Raw genomic sequence first — 15,907 nt, forward strand, 5'->3', positions numbered from 1 at the left:
CTTCCTTTCTGTGGAACTTTAATGGTTTCCTGGGCTCAGTTCGAGACATTATTTCAGAGGGAACAATAACAACAAAAGTAAGTGCCACTTTAAGCAACTCTCACTACCTCCCTCCCCCACTGGGAACCGGTGTGTGTGTATGTTTGTCTTTCCCGTCTATGCGCGCGTGCATACATTTGTGTTTTTAGTTTGCTGAATTAAGGGGCCTTGAAAACAAGCGCTCTCTGTCAGGTCCTACGAGCCCAGGTCTTGTGGAAATTAACTCGAGCCAAGTAACCAACTGCCTCATTTATGTACTTTAACTTTATTATCATCACCACCTTCAAATGTCTGCTTGCTTAGTCAATCTTTAAAAATAACCTCCACACCTCTTCAAAAGAAATGGAAAGTTACAGAAACACGGACCAGTGTTTTTTTTAGCTTTCCTGTCTGTACAAAATTCTAAAAACAACAGTAGTAAATGAAATTGTATGTAGGTTTGTTGTGCGAGAGAGAGAAGAGGGAGAAAGAGAGCGGAGAAACCGGGAGAAAGACTTGTTTGTTTTGCAACTAAAGAGATAAAAACATGTTTGCACAAATCAACTCAATGCTTGAAGTTGTGAATCTTTATTATTACCACATTATAATCTGTGGTAAGAGTATTAGCGATGCCAGACTTCTATGATCAGTCAGTCAGTGTGGTTCAGGCTCCACCTTTCTGAGAGTACTGAGGCAACTTGTTGAACCCAAATACTTTAGAAAACAGACAGGGTGCAATTCCCCTCCATTACCACTAGAGTTACCTTTCCACAGACTTCTCAGTATTAGAGTAGGTGTTTGGCTAAACAGCACCAATGGACAGATCTGGGACAAGGCGATCTGGAATGAAGTGTGTCTATGGAATTCTTTACCATCTGGTTATTGCTTAAAGTGCTGCTCTTGGTAAGAGAGATGGTGAGAGGAAAGAAGGCTCTTCAACATCTAGGCTTATAATAAAAATCGACTGAATTCATATAGTGCTTTTGCAGAACTCAAAGTGCTTTACATAGTAAAAAGGGAAATTCACCTCATCCACCACCATCAAACACCAATATCTGCAATACTCATCTCTGTCTGCGGGTGGTGGAAGGTGAAAGGATACAGCGTGAGTCATGAGGTGGCAGCCAGAAGGTCCTGTCCCCAGTCTGAGACAGTCCATGCCAAGTCACACCTCAGCCTGTCCAAAAGGCCTCTCTATGTGCCGTAGCTTCCACACCCTCACACCAGACCGGAGTCCCTCTAAAGGACCTTTGCAATAGCCCTGCTAAGAAGCTATAGACTGGAGCTGGTCCAGGGAGCTGGCTGTTGAGTGTCAGCCAACTCAATTGTGCAGAGCTGGGCTTGGAACTGGGACTGAGCGTCTCACAGAGGCTGTTTGCTTGGCTGGTCTGGATGTGACATCCTGCCCGAGCCTGGCCATGGTCAGTTAGGGTTCATCCTCTGCCAGCCCCACTGACTGGCCATGTGGCCCACAGCCTTGGGAACCGCTCTAATGGAGTGGAAGTAGCAAGATAGGTTGGGGGGAGGGAGTCTTGGGTAATCCAGGGGAGGCTAACGACGTGCCCTCGCTCCCTCTCGCTCTGTGCCAGAGAAGTGTTCAGTCATCTCAGCTCTGATCTCACCACCTGACCACACACCTTTTCCTCACTCCCTTGTTCCCTAACTTTTTTATTGCCTAATCTGTCCTTTTGCTCATCATCAGTGGAGACTAGAGAAAATGCAGAAGGTCTTGCTCCTGTCTGTCTCCTCATGGGCTGTGTAGGCAGGATGCTGAGATGATACAGTGCATTCTGAAAGATTTCAGAACTCTTGTCTTTTTCCACATTTCGTTACATTTTCGCCTCACTCTAAAATGGATTAAACTACCCCCCCCCCCCCCCCCCAATCTACACACAATTACCCATAATGACAAAGCAAAAACAGGTTTAGACATTTTTGCAAATGTACTAAATAGAAAAACCTGAAATCACATTTACATATGTAAACATTTTACCATTGGAAGAGATTATAGCCTCGAGTCGTCTTTGGTATGACGCTACAAGCCTGGCACACCTGTATTTGGGGAGCAACACTGAAGCATGCATGAGAGCATCAGCTGTTCCAGAAGACTGTGATCACGCTCTCCGTAGCCGATGTGAGTAAGACCTTTAAACAGGACAGAATTCACAGAATGACTCCCAGGAAGTGTACTCTGAGCATGCGCTGACCAACTGGCAAGTTTCAACCTGTCCCTGACCGAGTCTAATACCAACATGTTTCAAGCAGACCACCCCTGTGCCCAAGAACACCAAGGTAACCAGCCTAAATGACTACTGACCCGAAGCACTCACATCTGTAGCCATGAAGTGCTTTGAAAGGCTGGCCATGGCTCACAACACAACCATCCCAGAAACCCGAGACCCACTCCAATTTGCATACCGACCTAATAGATCCACAGATGGTGCAGTCTCTTTTGCACTCCACACTGCCCTTTCCCACCTGGACAAAAGGAACACCTACGTGAGAATGCTATTCATTGACTACAGCTCAGTGTTCAACACAATAGTGCCCTCAAAGCTCATCACTAAGCTAAGGACCCTGGGACTAAACACCTCCCTCTGCAACTGGATCCTGAACTTCCTGACGGACCGCCCCCAGGTGGCAAGGGTAGGTAACAACACATCTGCCACACTGATCCTCAACACGGGGGCCCTCAGGGGTGCGTGCCCAGTCCCCCCCCCATTCCCATTGGCGGGGCTGTAGTGGAGCAGGTTGAGAGCTTCAAGTTCCTTAGTGTTCCACATCAACAAATTATCATGGTCCAAACACACCAAGACAGTCGTGAAGAGGATTGGGATTCATTAGAGAGCATCCAGGCTGGTTGTATCACCGCCTGGTATGGCAACTGCTCAGCCTCTGACCGCAAGGCACTACCGAGGGCAGTGCGTACGGCCCAGCACATCACTGGGGCCAAGCTTCCTGCCATCCAGGACCTCTATACCAGGTGGAGTCAAAGAAAGGCCCCAAAAATTTGCCAGACTTCAGCCACCCTAGTCAATTTTAATTTTTACTATTAGTTCTTCTTGATTTTCTCCGTCAGTTTATTTTAGTAAATACTTTAACACTTGTTTCTTCAAACTGCATTGTTGGTTAAGGTCTTGGAAGCATTTCACTCCAAGGTCTACCTGTTGTATTTGGTGCATGTTTTTATTTTACCTTTATTTAACCAGGTAGGCAAGTTGAGAACAAGTTCTCAATTACACTTGCGACCTGGCCAAGATAAAACAAAGCAGTTCGACACATACAACAACAGAGTTACACATGGAGTAAAACAAACATACAGTCAATAATACAGTAGAAAAATAAGTCTATATACAATGTGAGCAAATGTGGTGAGATAAGGGAGGTAAAGCCAAAAAAAGGCCATGGTGGTGAGGTAAATACAATATAGCAAGTAAAACATTGGAATGGTAGATTTGCAGTGAAAGAATGTGCAAAGTAGAAATATAAATAATGGGGTGCAAAGGAGCAAAATAAATAAATACATAAATACAGTAGGGGAAGAGGTAGTTGTTTGGGCTAAATTATAGATGGGCTATGTACAGGTGCAGTAATCTGTGAGCTGTTCTGACAGCTGGTGCTTAACCTCTCTGATCTCCCCATCCCGGATCCGGTATCAGGAATACAGACTCAAGCTCATTACCATAACGCAACGTTAACTATTCATGAAAATCGCAAATGAAATGAAATAAATATGCCATCTCTCAAGCTTAGCCTTTTGTAAACAACACTGTCATCTCAGATTTTCAAAATATGCTTCTCAACCATAGGAAAACAATAATTTGTGTAAAAGTAGCTAGCTAGCGTAGCATTTAGCGTTAGCGTTAGCATCCAGCACGCAGCATTTCAACAAAAACATAAAAGCCTTCAAATAAAATAATTTACCTTTGAAGAACTTCTGATGTTTTCAATGAGGATACTCTCAGTTAGATAGCAGATGCTCAGTTTTTCCAAAAAGATTCTTTGTGTATTAGAAATAGCTCCGTTTTATACATCACATTTGGCTACCAAAAAAAAACGAAAATTCAGTCCTCAAAACGCGAACTTTTTTCCAAATTAACTCCATAATATCGACTGAAAACATGGCAAACGTTGTTTAGAATCAATCCTCAAGGTGTTTTTCACATATCTCTTCAATGATATATCGTTCGTGGAAGCATGGTTTCTCCCCTCAATCAAATGGAAAAGTACAAGCAGCTGGCAATTGCGCACCGAATTCCACGCAGGACACCAGGCGGACACTTGGAAAATGTAGTCTCTTATGGGCAATCTTCCAATGATATGCCTACAAATACGTCACAATGCTGCTAACACCTTGGGGGAACGACAGAAAGTGTAGGCTCATTCCTTGCGCAATCACAGCCATATAAGGAGACAATGGAAAACAGAGCTTCAGAAATTCTGCTCATTTCCTGGTTGACGCATCATCTTGGTTTCGCCTGTAGAATGAGTTCTGGGGCACTTACAGACAATATCTTTGCAGATTCTGAAACTTCAGAGTGTTTTCGGGAACGTTTTTTATCCAAAAATGAAATAGCGCCCCTAGAGATCAAAGAGGTTAAAGCTAGTGAGGGAGATAAGTGTTTCCAGTTTCAGAGATTTTTGTAGTTCGTTCCAGTCATTGGTAGCAATACAATTTGATTTGCTCCCATTCTTCGCTGCAGATCATCTCAAGCTGTGTCAGGTTGGATGTGGAGCGTTGCTACATAGCTATTTTCAGGTCTCTCCAGAGTTGAAATGTTCGATCGGGTTCAAGTCTGTGCTCTGGCTGGGACACTCAAGGACATTCAGAGACATTCCCAAAGCTACTCCTGCGTTGTCTTGGCTGTGCGCTTAGGGTCATTGTACTGTTGGAAGATGAACCTTCACCTCTGTCTGAGGTCCTGTAATGTAATATCTGGTGACCATTTGATTAATTGTTCAGCAGTCTTATGGCTTGGGGGTAGATGCTGTTAAGGAGCATTTTGGTCCTAGACTTGGCGCTCCGGTACCGCTTGCTGTGCGGTAGCAGAGAAAACAGTCTATGACTTGTGTGACTGGACTCTGACAACTTTATGGGTTTTCCTCTGACACCGCCTATTATATAGGTCCTGGATGGCAGGAAGCTTGGCCCCAGTGATGTACTGGGCCGTACGCACTACCCTCTGTAGAGCCTTATGGTCAGATGCGGAGCAGTTGCCATACTAGGCGGTGATGTAACCGTTCAGGATGCTCTCAACGGTGCAGCTGTTGAACTTTTTGAGGATCTGAGGAACCATGCAAAATCTTTTCAGTCTCCTGAGGGGAAAAGGTTTTGTCGTGCCCTCGTAATGAATGTGTTGGTGTGTTTGGACCATGATAGTTCGTTGGTGATGTGGACACCAAGGAACTTGAAACTCTCGACCCGCTCCACTCGATGGACAATTCCTTCAACCTCAGTGGTTGGTTTTTGCTCTGACATTTACTGTTAATTAACTGTGGGACCTTATATAGACAGGTGTTTGCCATTCCAGCATATTGACTGGGTACCGGTACTCCTTGTACAGTGGTACCTCCTTTAAATGTTGTGTCATACTGCAGCATACATTGCGGGCTGCTGCAGCATTCTGTGGCACGTTATTTAATTGTCAGACATTTTTTCTGTTAATGCACTATTTTATTAATATTATGATATTTATATTTGAAGAAAAATGAAAACCTCAGGGTCTCCGTTAGGATGGAATGGAAATATGGCGCTGTACAACGTGACGATCAGGGCTAGGCTACAGCATAAGAGGATTGGAGGATTCTAAATTAGTTTACCTTCCTTAGAAAACTTTGTTCCAATATTTCTGTAATTCAGTGATATTTATTCCCATAGTAATTCGTTATGACTAAATAAACATAAGCATTTTGAAAGAGTATTTTAATCATTATTTTATTAACGAAACCATAAAGATGCTGGTGAAGAAATACAGTACTGTATAGTATATGCTTTTACATTTGGATAATAAAGCATTTAGAAGATATAAGGCACCTGCATTTGTTTATTACGCTACTGTGCAGTCTGACAAGTAAACAGCCTACAGTACATACTGTAGTAAACACGTGAAAGTGCCTAATTCTGTACAAGGGAGAGCAGGCCATGTCCAGACTTTCTCGGTGACCTCATTAACTCTGTCTTTAAAGCTTTTTGGGTTGCAACAGTCACTCTAAATCACAGTCAGAAGACAGTTGAAGAAACTTGAGTGGACTTATGGAAAGGCTCAGTAAGAAATGTTTTATTTAATTATATATATTATATTATATATTATTATTATTATTATTACTTAGAACATTAACCATGTGTGTTCACTTGTTTTGTACTGTTCTGTAGTTTCGACCGAATGATTCGTCTGACAAACAAAGAAGTTTGCGGCCTGCAGGCCCAGGCATGAGTACGAGACATTCAATGACGTCATCTTCAAAGACGATTCAACCGTGGCCCTTGAGCAATTTGCTCAAAACTGCTACAGAAAAATAGGAAAAAAAATCAAGCAAGCCGGGTCCAAAGCATCCGCTCAAACTCCATGTGTGGGGGGGCAATTTCTCACCAGGGACCAGGCCCATATTTGATTATTGATGGTAAGTTTGGCTATTTACAAAGCAAAAGGTACATAAAATATTGAAGCCTACAACTCACGGACTGTTTTGTGTTCCACAATAATGCACTCTTGCCTACTTTTTCAGGCATCAAGGCTCGAGATTTCTTTGAGGAAGAAATCATCAAGAGATACAGTGGGGCAAAAAAGTATTTAGTCAGCCACCAATTGTGCAAATTGTGTAATTTTCATCATAGGTACACTTCAGCTATGACAGACAAAATGAGGAAAAGAAATCCAGAAAATCACATTGTAGGATTTTTAATGAATTTATTTGCAAATTATGGTGGAATTGTAATTTTTTTCTTTGACTCGTTATGACGTTATAATTACTTACATTTTATGTTTTTGTCAGACATCTTTGCTGAAGAAAGTCACCAGCGACGAGTGGCATAATGTCAAATTCTTCATTGGAACCACTTGACATGATTGGTCATATAAAAACCTTGGGACCCAAATGCATAATGAGTGCTCATACACACCACCCCCCCCCCCGCGGTGGTCTGGAGCTATAAAGCCATGACGCTGGGTACCTCTAAATCCCGTGGCGCAAGCTCGCAACTTTTAAAGGAGTCACCACTGTATATAGTTTTGTATTTGTTATTTATTATGATTCCAATTATTATAATTTTTTGCAAATTGTCTTACTTTTTCACTCAGCATTTTTGGAAAGCATTTGTAAGAAAGTATTTAAAGGAAAAGTCTACACCTTTGTATTTGGCATGTGACATTTGATGAGGCTATGTTCTAGACTCCACCGAGATACAATCCATTTCCAGAAGTCCAAACAAACAATTAGCGAAACAAAATGCTTCAAAAAAGTTCACAGGGACTACTGCTGGAATTACATTAACTGTGCTAAAAAAGTTAAATTCCACAAGGAACTTCAACAGCGTTATAAAGTGTTCTAGGTTTCTTTTCACTGACACTCGTAGACAGTACAAATTGTTCCAGATATTCACCAATAAAAGAGGAGAGAGAGCGATAGAGGGGTTTGAGACCGCTCACTGCCGAGAGGTGTCCAGCAGAGTTCAAGTGGTCATGTTGTGAGAGAGGGTTAGGACTGAGAGGCCCTCACTAAGTCCCAGAACACAGGGGGCCTCCAACACATCATTATCCTGCTGGGACTCCAAACGGGGACATTTTGTGACCAGAACAAGCGCACAGCGCGTCTACGCATTAATTAGCTAGTTTGGTCACATATGCAAATAAGCTCGTAATGGGACACTGTGGGCATGTATGTGTGTATGTATGTGTGTGTGTGTGAGTGTGCGTGTGAGTGTGAGTGAGAGAGAGTGAGTGAGTGAGCAAGAAGGTGGGAACTGGGCAACCTTCTCACCCCAACTCCGTTTCTCCCGGGGATAAAATGGGGCGAGGTAAATAAGGTAGTGAATGGGTATCCCCCCATCAGATATGGGGGGGGGGGGGGGGATAAATACCAATGGTGAAGGGGCAGGAAACTGTGGCAACAGACACCAGTGTGTTTAGGATTCTACGTATATACAACATCGCAGAGGCAACCAAACACACACACACAGAAAATGGAAGATCCATCAAGCGGACCTATAATAAATGCTGGCGGGGAGGAAGGAGTGTGAAAATGGCATGTTGCCATAATCCTCAACAAGACATCACAATGTCTTCGACAGAAAGGGAAAAGTTGGGAGGAATACCTGAATGAAATAAGACATGGATGAATGAACCAATGGGGGAATAGAGGAATTAGATAATGAAATACGGAGGCAATGAAGAAATTAATGAGAGAAAGGGGGGATTAACGAGACATTTCTGGACCAGTCTAATAGACTTGGAAAGGCTGCTTACTTTCACCCAACCTCCTCAAAACCATCCCGTCTTAGTCAATGTTATGTGGATGTCCCCAGTATGTGTGTGTATGCGAAAGACAGAGATGGTTCTGTGTGTGCGAGATGATTGTGTGTATGTTTCCATGTGTTAGTGGGTGTGTGTCACACACACACTCCTAGTGTTGCTGATTTACAATGGCCATCTCCACTGTGACCTATCCTCAACTGCTTATGGTTCTAGCAGCCCAGTCTGCTCTCCCTTACTCTTTCACTCCATCAGTCTATCCATTCCTCCTATCTGCTGTGGGCGAGTCCATCACTTTTATTGACATTCTTCCCCTCCCTACAGTTTTACTGTATATGAATCAGCTGTTCTGCTCTAAGAGCAGAACAGTGTGTGTGTGTGTGTTTGTATTTGTGTATATCTGCTCTATCTCTTATAAACCTCCTTTCCAGTGCTTCACCATGTCATAGCAGGCTACCATAGGGAAGGATTAGAACCAGCTTTAAACAGGCCCAAATGTCAGGCAGCCAGGCCTTAAGAGTGTTGGATAAAGCATAACCATTAGTGTTGAGAATGTGAGAATTAACCATTCAGAATCCCCCTGGCTTCATTTTAATTAAACAGCTCTTAACGCGCACACACTTTACCAATGGAATGGCTGACATGTCTGTTTATGTCCCGAAGATGCCCTGGGCCCTGGTCTCAAACCCACAACCCTCTGGTCTCTCCGTTGCCCAGCTCAAAATAGACTGATTATGGGTTTGAGTTGAATGCCAACCTAGGCCTGGACGTCAATGATTCTACCTCAACTGGGAGTTGTTGGGGCATAGGGGTTCTACACTGGCTGTCTGAAGCTACAGTGCAGTAGAAAAACTGCACACTGAGTGAGAACAGTAAAAGCACATTCAGTAAGAGAACAGAGCTCTCAGTGGGCTGTTGTTACATAATGTATAGACTAGAGCAAAGCTATGGCTCTGGACCAGAGCCTTACTCCTTAGTACAGGGGCCCACAGAGACAGAGGAGTAGGGGCTAATGAGTGAAAATGAGAAGGAGAGAGAGCCAGAGCACTAGTTCAGACTGGTCTCCCTGTTGATACCCTTGCACCTAGAATAACACAGAGGGAAAGACAGGAAAAGAGGGAGAGGGGGAAAAAGGAGAGGAGGGAGAGCTCTCCATGAGGGCCAGATAGGGTTTTAGGAACGTGACGCTCTGAATGTACTGGGGTTTCAATGAGAGACATCGCCGTAGCCACCAGTCGGAGAGGTTAGGCGGGGGGAGGGTGAAGTGGAGTCTAAGGGGGCATCAACACCATTTACACGGTTCCAAATGATGATGATGAAAATATTTTTAAAAATTCGAATAATTTCTCACCCTATTCTCCGTAAGAGAAAAGGTGTGCAACCCAAATGACACCCTGTTTCGTACATAATGCACTACTTTTGACCGAAGCCCAGAGCCCTGGTCAAAAGTAGTGCACTATATGGAACAGGGTGCAATTTGGAACGTAGATGAGGAGACATCCATCCCAATCCTCTGTCCCTCCAAGTGCACTGCACACAAATGTCTTTATGGAGGTGAGGCACAGAGATTAAAATAACAAACACATAGAATAGGGAAAACACTGCGCTCACATCAAAGCCTCAGCCATTAATCACACTGACATGTTAAGGAGCAAGGCAAAACCCCAGTTCTCTGTTTGATATCATGCAGAATAATAGAAATACTGTCGTGAAATATTCTGGAGAAGTTATTGGCATCCTACTAGGGTGAATATAGTTGGGTAGAGTACAACAGTATACAATTCAGCCGAGTACAGTAGAGAAGTCAAGTAGAGCAGAGTATAACAGAACAAAGTAAAAGTGTCATTATCGTACCTTGTATCGCATCTTGTTGCAGGAGTGGATGTAGAAGCCCAGGTAGTAGAAGCACAGCTTGGGGGACTGTTTCTGCAGCTGCCTGGTGAAGGCAACCTCCCTGGAGAAAAGAGATAGAGGATTTAGTCCCAGACAGTCAATATAATAAAGTACACTATTTATACAAAAGCATGTGACACCCCTTCAATTTAGTGCATTTTGGTTATTTCAGCCACACCCACACAGCCATGTAATCTCCACAGACAAACATTGGCAGTTGAGCAGCCTTACTAAAGAGCTCAGTGACTATCAACCTGGCACCGTCATAGGATGCCACCTTTCCAACAAGTCAGTTCGTCAAATTTCTGGCCTGCTAGAGCTGCCCCGGTCAACTGTAAGGGCTGTTATAATGTGAAGTGGGAACGTCTAGGAGAAACAACGGCTTAGCCATGAAGTGGTAGGCCACACAAGCTTACAGAACGGCACCGGCGAGTGCTGAAGCGCGTAAAAATGGTCTGTCCTAGGTTGCAACACTCACTACTGAGTTCCAAACTGACACGAAGCAACGTCAGCACAAGAACTGCTAGTCGGGAGCTTAATGAAATGGGTTTCCATGTCCGAGCAGCGCATGGCTAAGATCACCATGCGCAATGCCAAGTGTCAGCTGGAGTGGTGTAAAGCTCGCCGCCATTGGACTCTGGAGCAGTGGAAACGCTTTATTTGGAGTGATGAATCACACTTCACCATCTGGTATTCCAAAGGGCAAATCTGGTTTGGCCAGGAGAACGCTACCTGCTTGAATGCATAGTGCCAACTGTAAAGTTTAGTGGAGGTGGAATAATGGTCTGGGCTGTTTTCATGGGTCAGGCTAGGCCCCTTCGTTTCAGTGAAGGGAAATCTTAACGCTACAGCATACAAATGACATTCTAGACAATTCTGTGCTTCCAATTTTGTGCCAACAGTTTGGTGGAAGGACCTTTTTCCTGTTTCAGCATGACAATGCCCCAGTGTACAAAGCGAGGTCCATACAGAAATGGTTTGTCGAGATCAGCGTGGAAAAACTTGACTGGCCTGCACAAAGCCCTGACCTCAAGCCCATCAAACATCTTTGGGATGAATACGAACACTGACTGTGAGCCAGGCCTAATTACTGTTATAGCAGCAAAGAGGGGACCAACTCCAAATGAACGCTCATGATTTTTGAATAAGACGTTCGACAAGCAGGTGTCCACATACACTATATGACCAAAAGTATCTATTTTGTCCTATTTAATTCTGTGAGCTTAGTCCAGGCAGTAATGCAGATAGAGTATAATAGTTTTCTATTGTGATAGTAGTTTTCTGCCTGTCTGTTTCTCACAAAGATTTACAATGAAGTAGTATCAATTGGATTTAATTCTGTGAGTTTAGTACAGGTAGTCAGAATGCCCTTGAGGGTCTGGGGACAGTGGAGTGGCATGACAGATCCCTGAGCAGGTTGCTGGTTCAAGACCCATCTTATAGTATGAACTCTTCAGCAAAGTCCTTTACCCATATAATAATGATATAGAACACTATATTAATTAAATATGTATTGTTTGACCTAAAAGGTTTTAATAAACAGCTGTACTACACAGAACATGAGTCTCATCTGTAATATTGTATAAATGTTTTAGAAATCTGCTGCAAAGAAGAGTAATTTTAGCCAATCACTTATCATAGTATAATCATAACATACTATAATCACATAGGCCCTATAATCATGACTATTTCAGAGTAGTAAAACCAGCTGGCATTTATAAAACAAGGAAGTAAACATCTAGATGCCAAATGGCACAGTATTCGCTATATATAGTACACTATGTACTGTAGGGAATAGAGTGCCATTTAGGAAGCAACCAACAACTAACTTATAGTGCGCAGTTCGTTTCCCCAGTGTTCACATTACATTGGATAAAAACATTGAAATATTGAGCAGAGAGGGGAGGTAGACAATAAGGCTAAGGAGTGCACAAAATAAAGGCTTAATCCCAATACCCACCCTTACAGCTTGTGTAAGCAGTAAATTGCCACGTGCCACTACCAGAGTGGCTCGCTTGTGGGTATGCTGGCAGCATATGTAACCCATTTCAGAAAACTAGGCGTATGTCGCAGGTCACTACTTCACAGGAGAGCCATTTGAATAAAATATTTTTTTAAATCAAAATGCGTGTTTTTATTTTTTACATGTGAACTTTCATGTGCCTTAATAACAAAACTTGTATGCCATCTGTAAATACAAAAACAATTGTTAAATTGAATGTGAAATGCTCTGAATTTACGAACGGACAATCTGACAGCACAGTTGCAGTCAACAACGCTCTGGATAACATAACAGCCTAACCAGCTCTGCTAGGGCGAGTAATGTTCAGTGAGCTGCTCTCGCTCAGATGTGTCTGGAAGTAGCTAGCAAGTTAGCTTTGGCGCTTGACTGCGGTTAGTACATTCGGATTAACCCTTAAAGAGATGGGTGGGGCTAAAGCTTAAGAGGGTGTGAACAATGCTGAATGGGTGTATACAAAGAAGGGCTCTGCAATAGTAGTACCAAAACATTCAAGGCCATTTTCTCAAAAGTGAGTTTACAAGTCTACTTTCAAAGCAAAATTATTTCCCTAATGTTCCTCAAATGCAGTGTATGATATACCATTTTGTAGCTCTGAGTCTCTACTTTTATCCAACGTAAAAAACACAATGTCTAATTTTGCTACATAAGACCGATTTGAGCCGGTCAGTCACGTATAGCAGCAAGTTAGATTGTGTATAAGGAATTCAGCACAGCAGGTTTTGCACAGCACAGCTCTGGTTATTAAATGGGTTAATAGTTTAATCCATTCTCCATTTCACAAATTTATTCACAGGTAAATAGTAATATGCTCTCAACCTCTCTGGTGACGAACTTTGCTGCCCTGTTTCCAATCGTCCACATGGCTGGGAGAACTTATTCAAGTAAGTAAATATATTTTGAAAATGTTTTAAAAAAAGTAATAATATTAGCAAACTAGATAACGTACAGGCTAAATCAAATGAGCTGCTGACGTACCTAGCTAGCTAGCTTTACATATATCCCCAGCTATCTAAGTTCATATTAGCTAGCTATATTGATGTATTCATCAATGTAAAAAACAAACTCCAAATGCATTTGTAGTTCGCTAGCTAACACCCAAAGAAGAGGGTGAAAGGATGGCAACCCCAACTGTCAAAGTGAGAGAGTAAGCTATTCTGTATAAGGTAGGTACTTTTGTGTAGTTCAAGTCCCTAGAAGTGAGCACAGAGATAATAGTAACATAACATTTCAGTATTTGAGTATAATTGAGCCTTTTTCTTCTGATATTTTTCTGTCCTCAGATACAGAGAGCTGTGAAAGCCTGTCTGCAAATGAAGAGGTCACAATGAAGAGCAGTGGTTCTCAGTTCTGGGGACTCAAAGGGGTGCACATTTTTGTTTTTGCCTTAGAACTACACAGCTGATTCAAATGATCAACTCATTGTCAAGATGCAAGTGGTATTTATGTATACATTTGTGATGTTATCCTTAATATGATCTTGTTGTTGTCATTTGCTAAACATGCACGTGTGTGCACATGCAGCTTACGGTGCATTCGGAAAGTATTCAGACCCCTTGATTTATTCCACATTGTGTTACGTTACAGCCTTACTACAAATTTGATTAAATATTTTTTCTTCATCAATCTAAACACAATACCACATAATGGACAAAGCAAAAACAGGATTAGACATTGTTGCTAAATATTCAAAATATAAAAGAGAAAAAACCTTATTTACTTCCAGTTGAAGTTAGAACTTTATATACACTTAGGTTGGAGTCATTAAAATTCATATTTCAACCGCTCCACAAATTTCTTGTTAACAAACTATAGTTTTGGCAAGTCGGTTAGGACATATACTTTGTGAATGACAAGTAATCTTTCCAACAACTGTTTACAGACAGATTATTTCACTTATAATTCAATGTATCACAATTCCAGTGGGTAAGAATTTTGCATACACTATTGTGCCTTTAAACAGCTTGGAAAATTCCAGAAAATGATATCAGAAGCTTCTAAAGCCATGACAGGCTAATTGAGTCAATTGGAGATGTACCTGTGGATGTATTTCAAGGCCTACCTTCAAACTCAGTGCCTCTTTGCTTGACATCATGGCAGAAAAAAATCAAAAGATATCAGCCAAGACCTCAGAAAAAAATTGTAGACCTCCACAAGTCTGGTTCATCATTAGGAGTAATTTCCAAATGCCTGAAGGTACCACATTAATCTGTACAAACAAGAGTACGCAAGTATAAACACCATGGGACCATGCAGTCATCATACCGCACAGGAAGGAGACGCATTCTGTCTCCTAGAGATGAACGTACTTTGGTGCGAAAAGTGCAAATCGATCCCAGAACAACAGCAAAGGACCTTGTGAAGATAATGGCCTGTGCTAAATTCAATTGATTGGACATTATTTGGAAAGGAACGCCGGTCTATATAATGTCCCACAGTTGACTAAAAACAAGCTATGAGGTCGAAGAATTGTCCGTAGAGCTCCAGACAGCATTGTGTTGAGGCACAGATCTGAGGAAGGGTACCAAAAAATGTTTGCAGCATTGAAAGTCTCCAATCCTTCTTAAATGGAAGTTTGGAACCACCAAGACTCTTCCTAGGGCTGAACGCCCGGCCAAACTGAGCAATCGGGAGAGATTGGCCTTGGTCAGGGAGGTGACCAAGAACCCGATGGTCACTGACAGAGCTCCAGAGTTCCTCTGTGGCTATGGGAGAACCATCCAAGCCGGCCCGTCAGGAAGTCCAGGATCCAGCTGCAGAGGAAGATGTTCAGAACCCTGAGTCCTAAGCTTGGTGACAAGCATGAAGGGGACAATGGTGTTGAACGTTGCGCTGTAGTCAATGAACAGCATTCTTACATAGGTATTCCTCTTATCTAAGATTGGTGCAGTGCGGAAAGCAATTGAGATTGTGTCGTCTATGGATCTGTTGGGGCGGTATGCAAATTGGAGTGGGTCAAGGGTGGCGGAGTTAATGTGTGCCATAACCAGTCTCTCAAAGCACTTCATGATTACATAAGTGAGTGCTAAAGGGTGGTAATCATTCTGGCATGTATGCCATTGCCCCATAGAGCTGCAATCTGACTATGTTGCCTTACAGAAAGCCCTGGTTAGTTTAAAAATGAATACGGGCAAGATTAAATACATGTTGCTCTCTAATTCTCAAAAAACTAAAATCTGATGGACTACATATTTATTAATTGGATGGTTCTCCCATCGATAGGTTTCCTGCCTGTAAACATCTGGGCATGTAGACTGACAAAGTTTGAATGTTTAAAAAAAAAACATACGAATGAGCTGGTTAAAACGCTAAGCTTTAACGTGGGCTTATTATAATTTTTTAAAGATCCTGCCTCTCCCTAAATAGCAGGAAGCATATTGTACAGCACACATTTTCCTGGCAGTTTGAGACTATGGGGGCACCATTTACCAAATTGCAGCAGCCACTACTCTTAAACTTTTGGATGCCGTCTAACACAGCGCCATCTTTGTTTACAAAGCACTACTAC

General features: G+C 42.5%; 1 protein-coding gene across 3 annotated transcripts in view; it reads right to left on the reverse strand.

Annotated features, from left to right (window-relative positions):
- Positions 1 to 15,907, reverse strand: part of LOC139409522 (arginyl-tRNA--protein transferase 1) — a 189,475-nt gene that overhangs the window by 49,981 nt on the left and 123,587 nt on the right. For all 3 annotated transcript variants that reach the window (XM_071154815.1, XM_071154808.1, XM_071154797.1), the window contains one exon: positions 10,341 to 10,440. In XM_071154815.1, coding sequence (XP_071010916.1) covers positions 10,341 to 10,440 — 100 coding nt within the window. The remainder of the gene's footprint in view (positions 1 to 10,340; positions 10,441 to 15,907) is intronic.

Source organism: Oncorhynchus clarkii, chromosome 1, assembly GCF_045791955.1.
Source record: "Oncorhynchus clarkii lewisi isolate Uvic-CL-2024 chromosome 1, UVic_Ocla_1.0, whole genome shotgun sequence".
In the NCBI taxonomy this organism is placed as follows: Eukaryota; Metazoa; Chordata; class Actinopteri; order Salmoniformes; family Salmonidae; genus Oncorhynchus; species Oncorhynchus clarkii.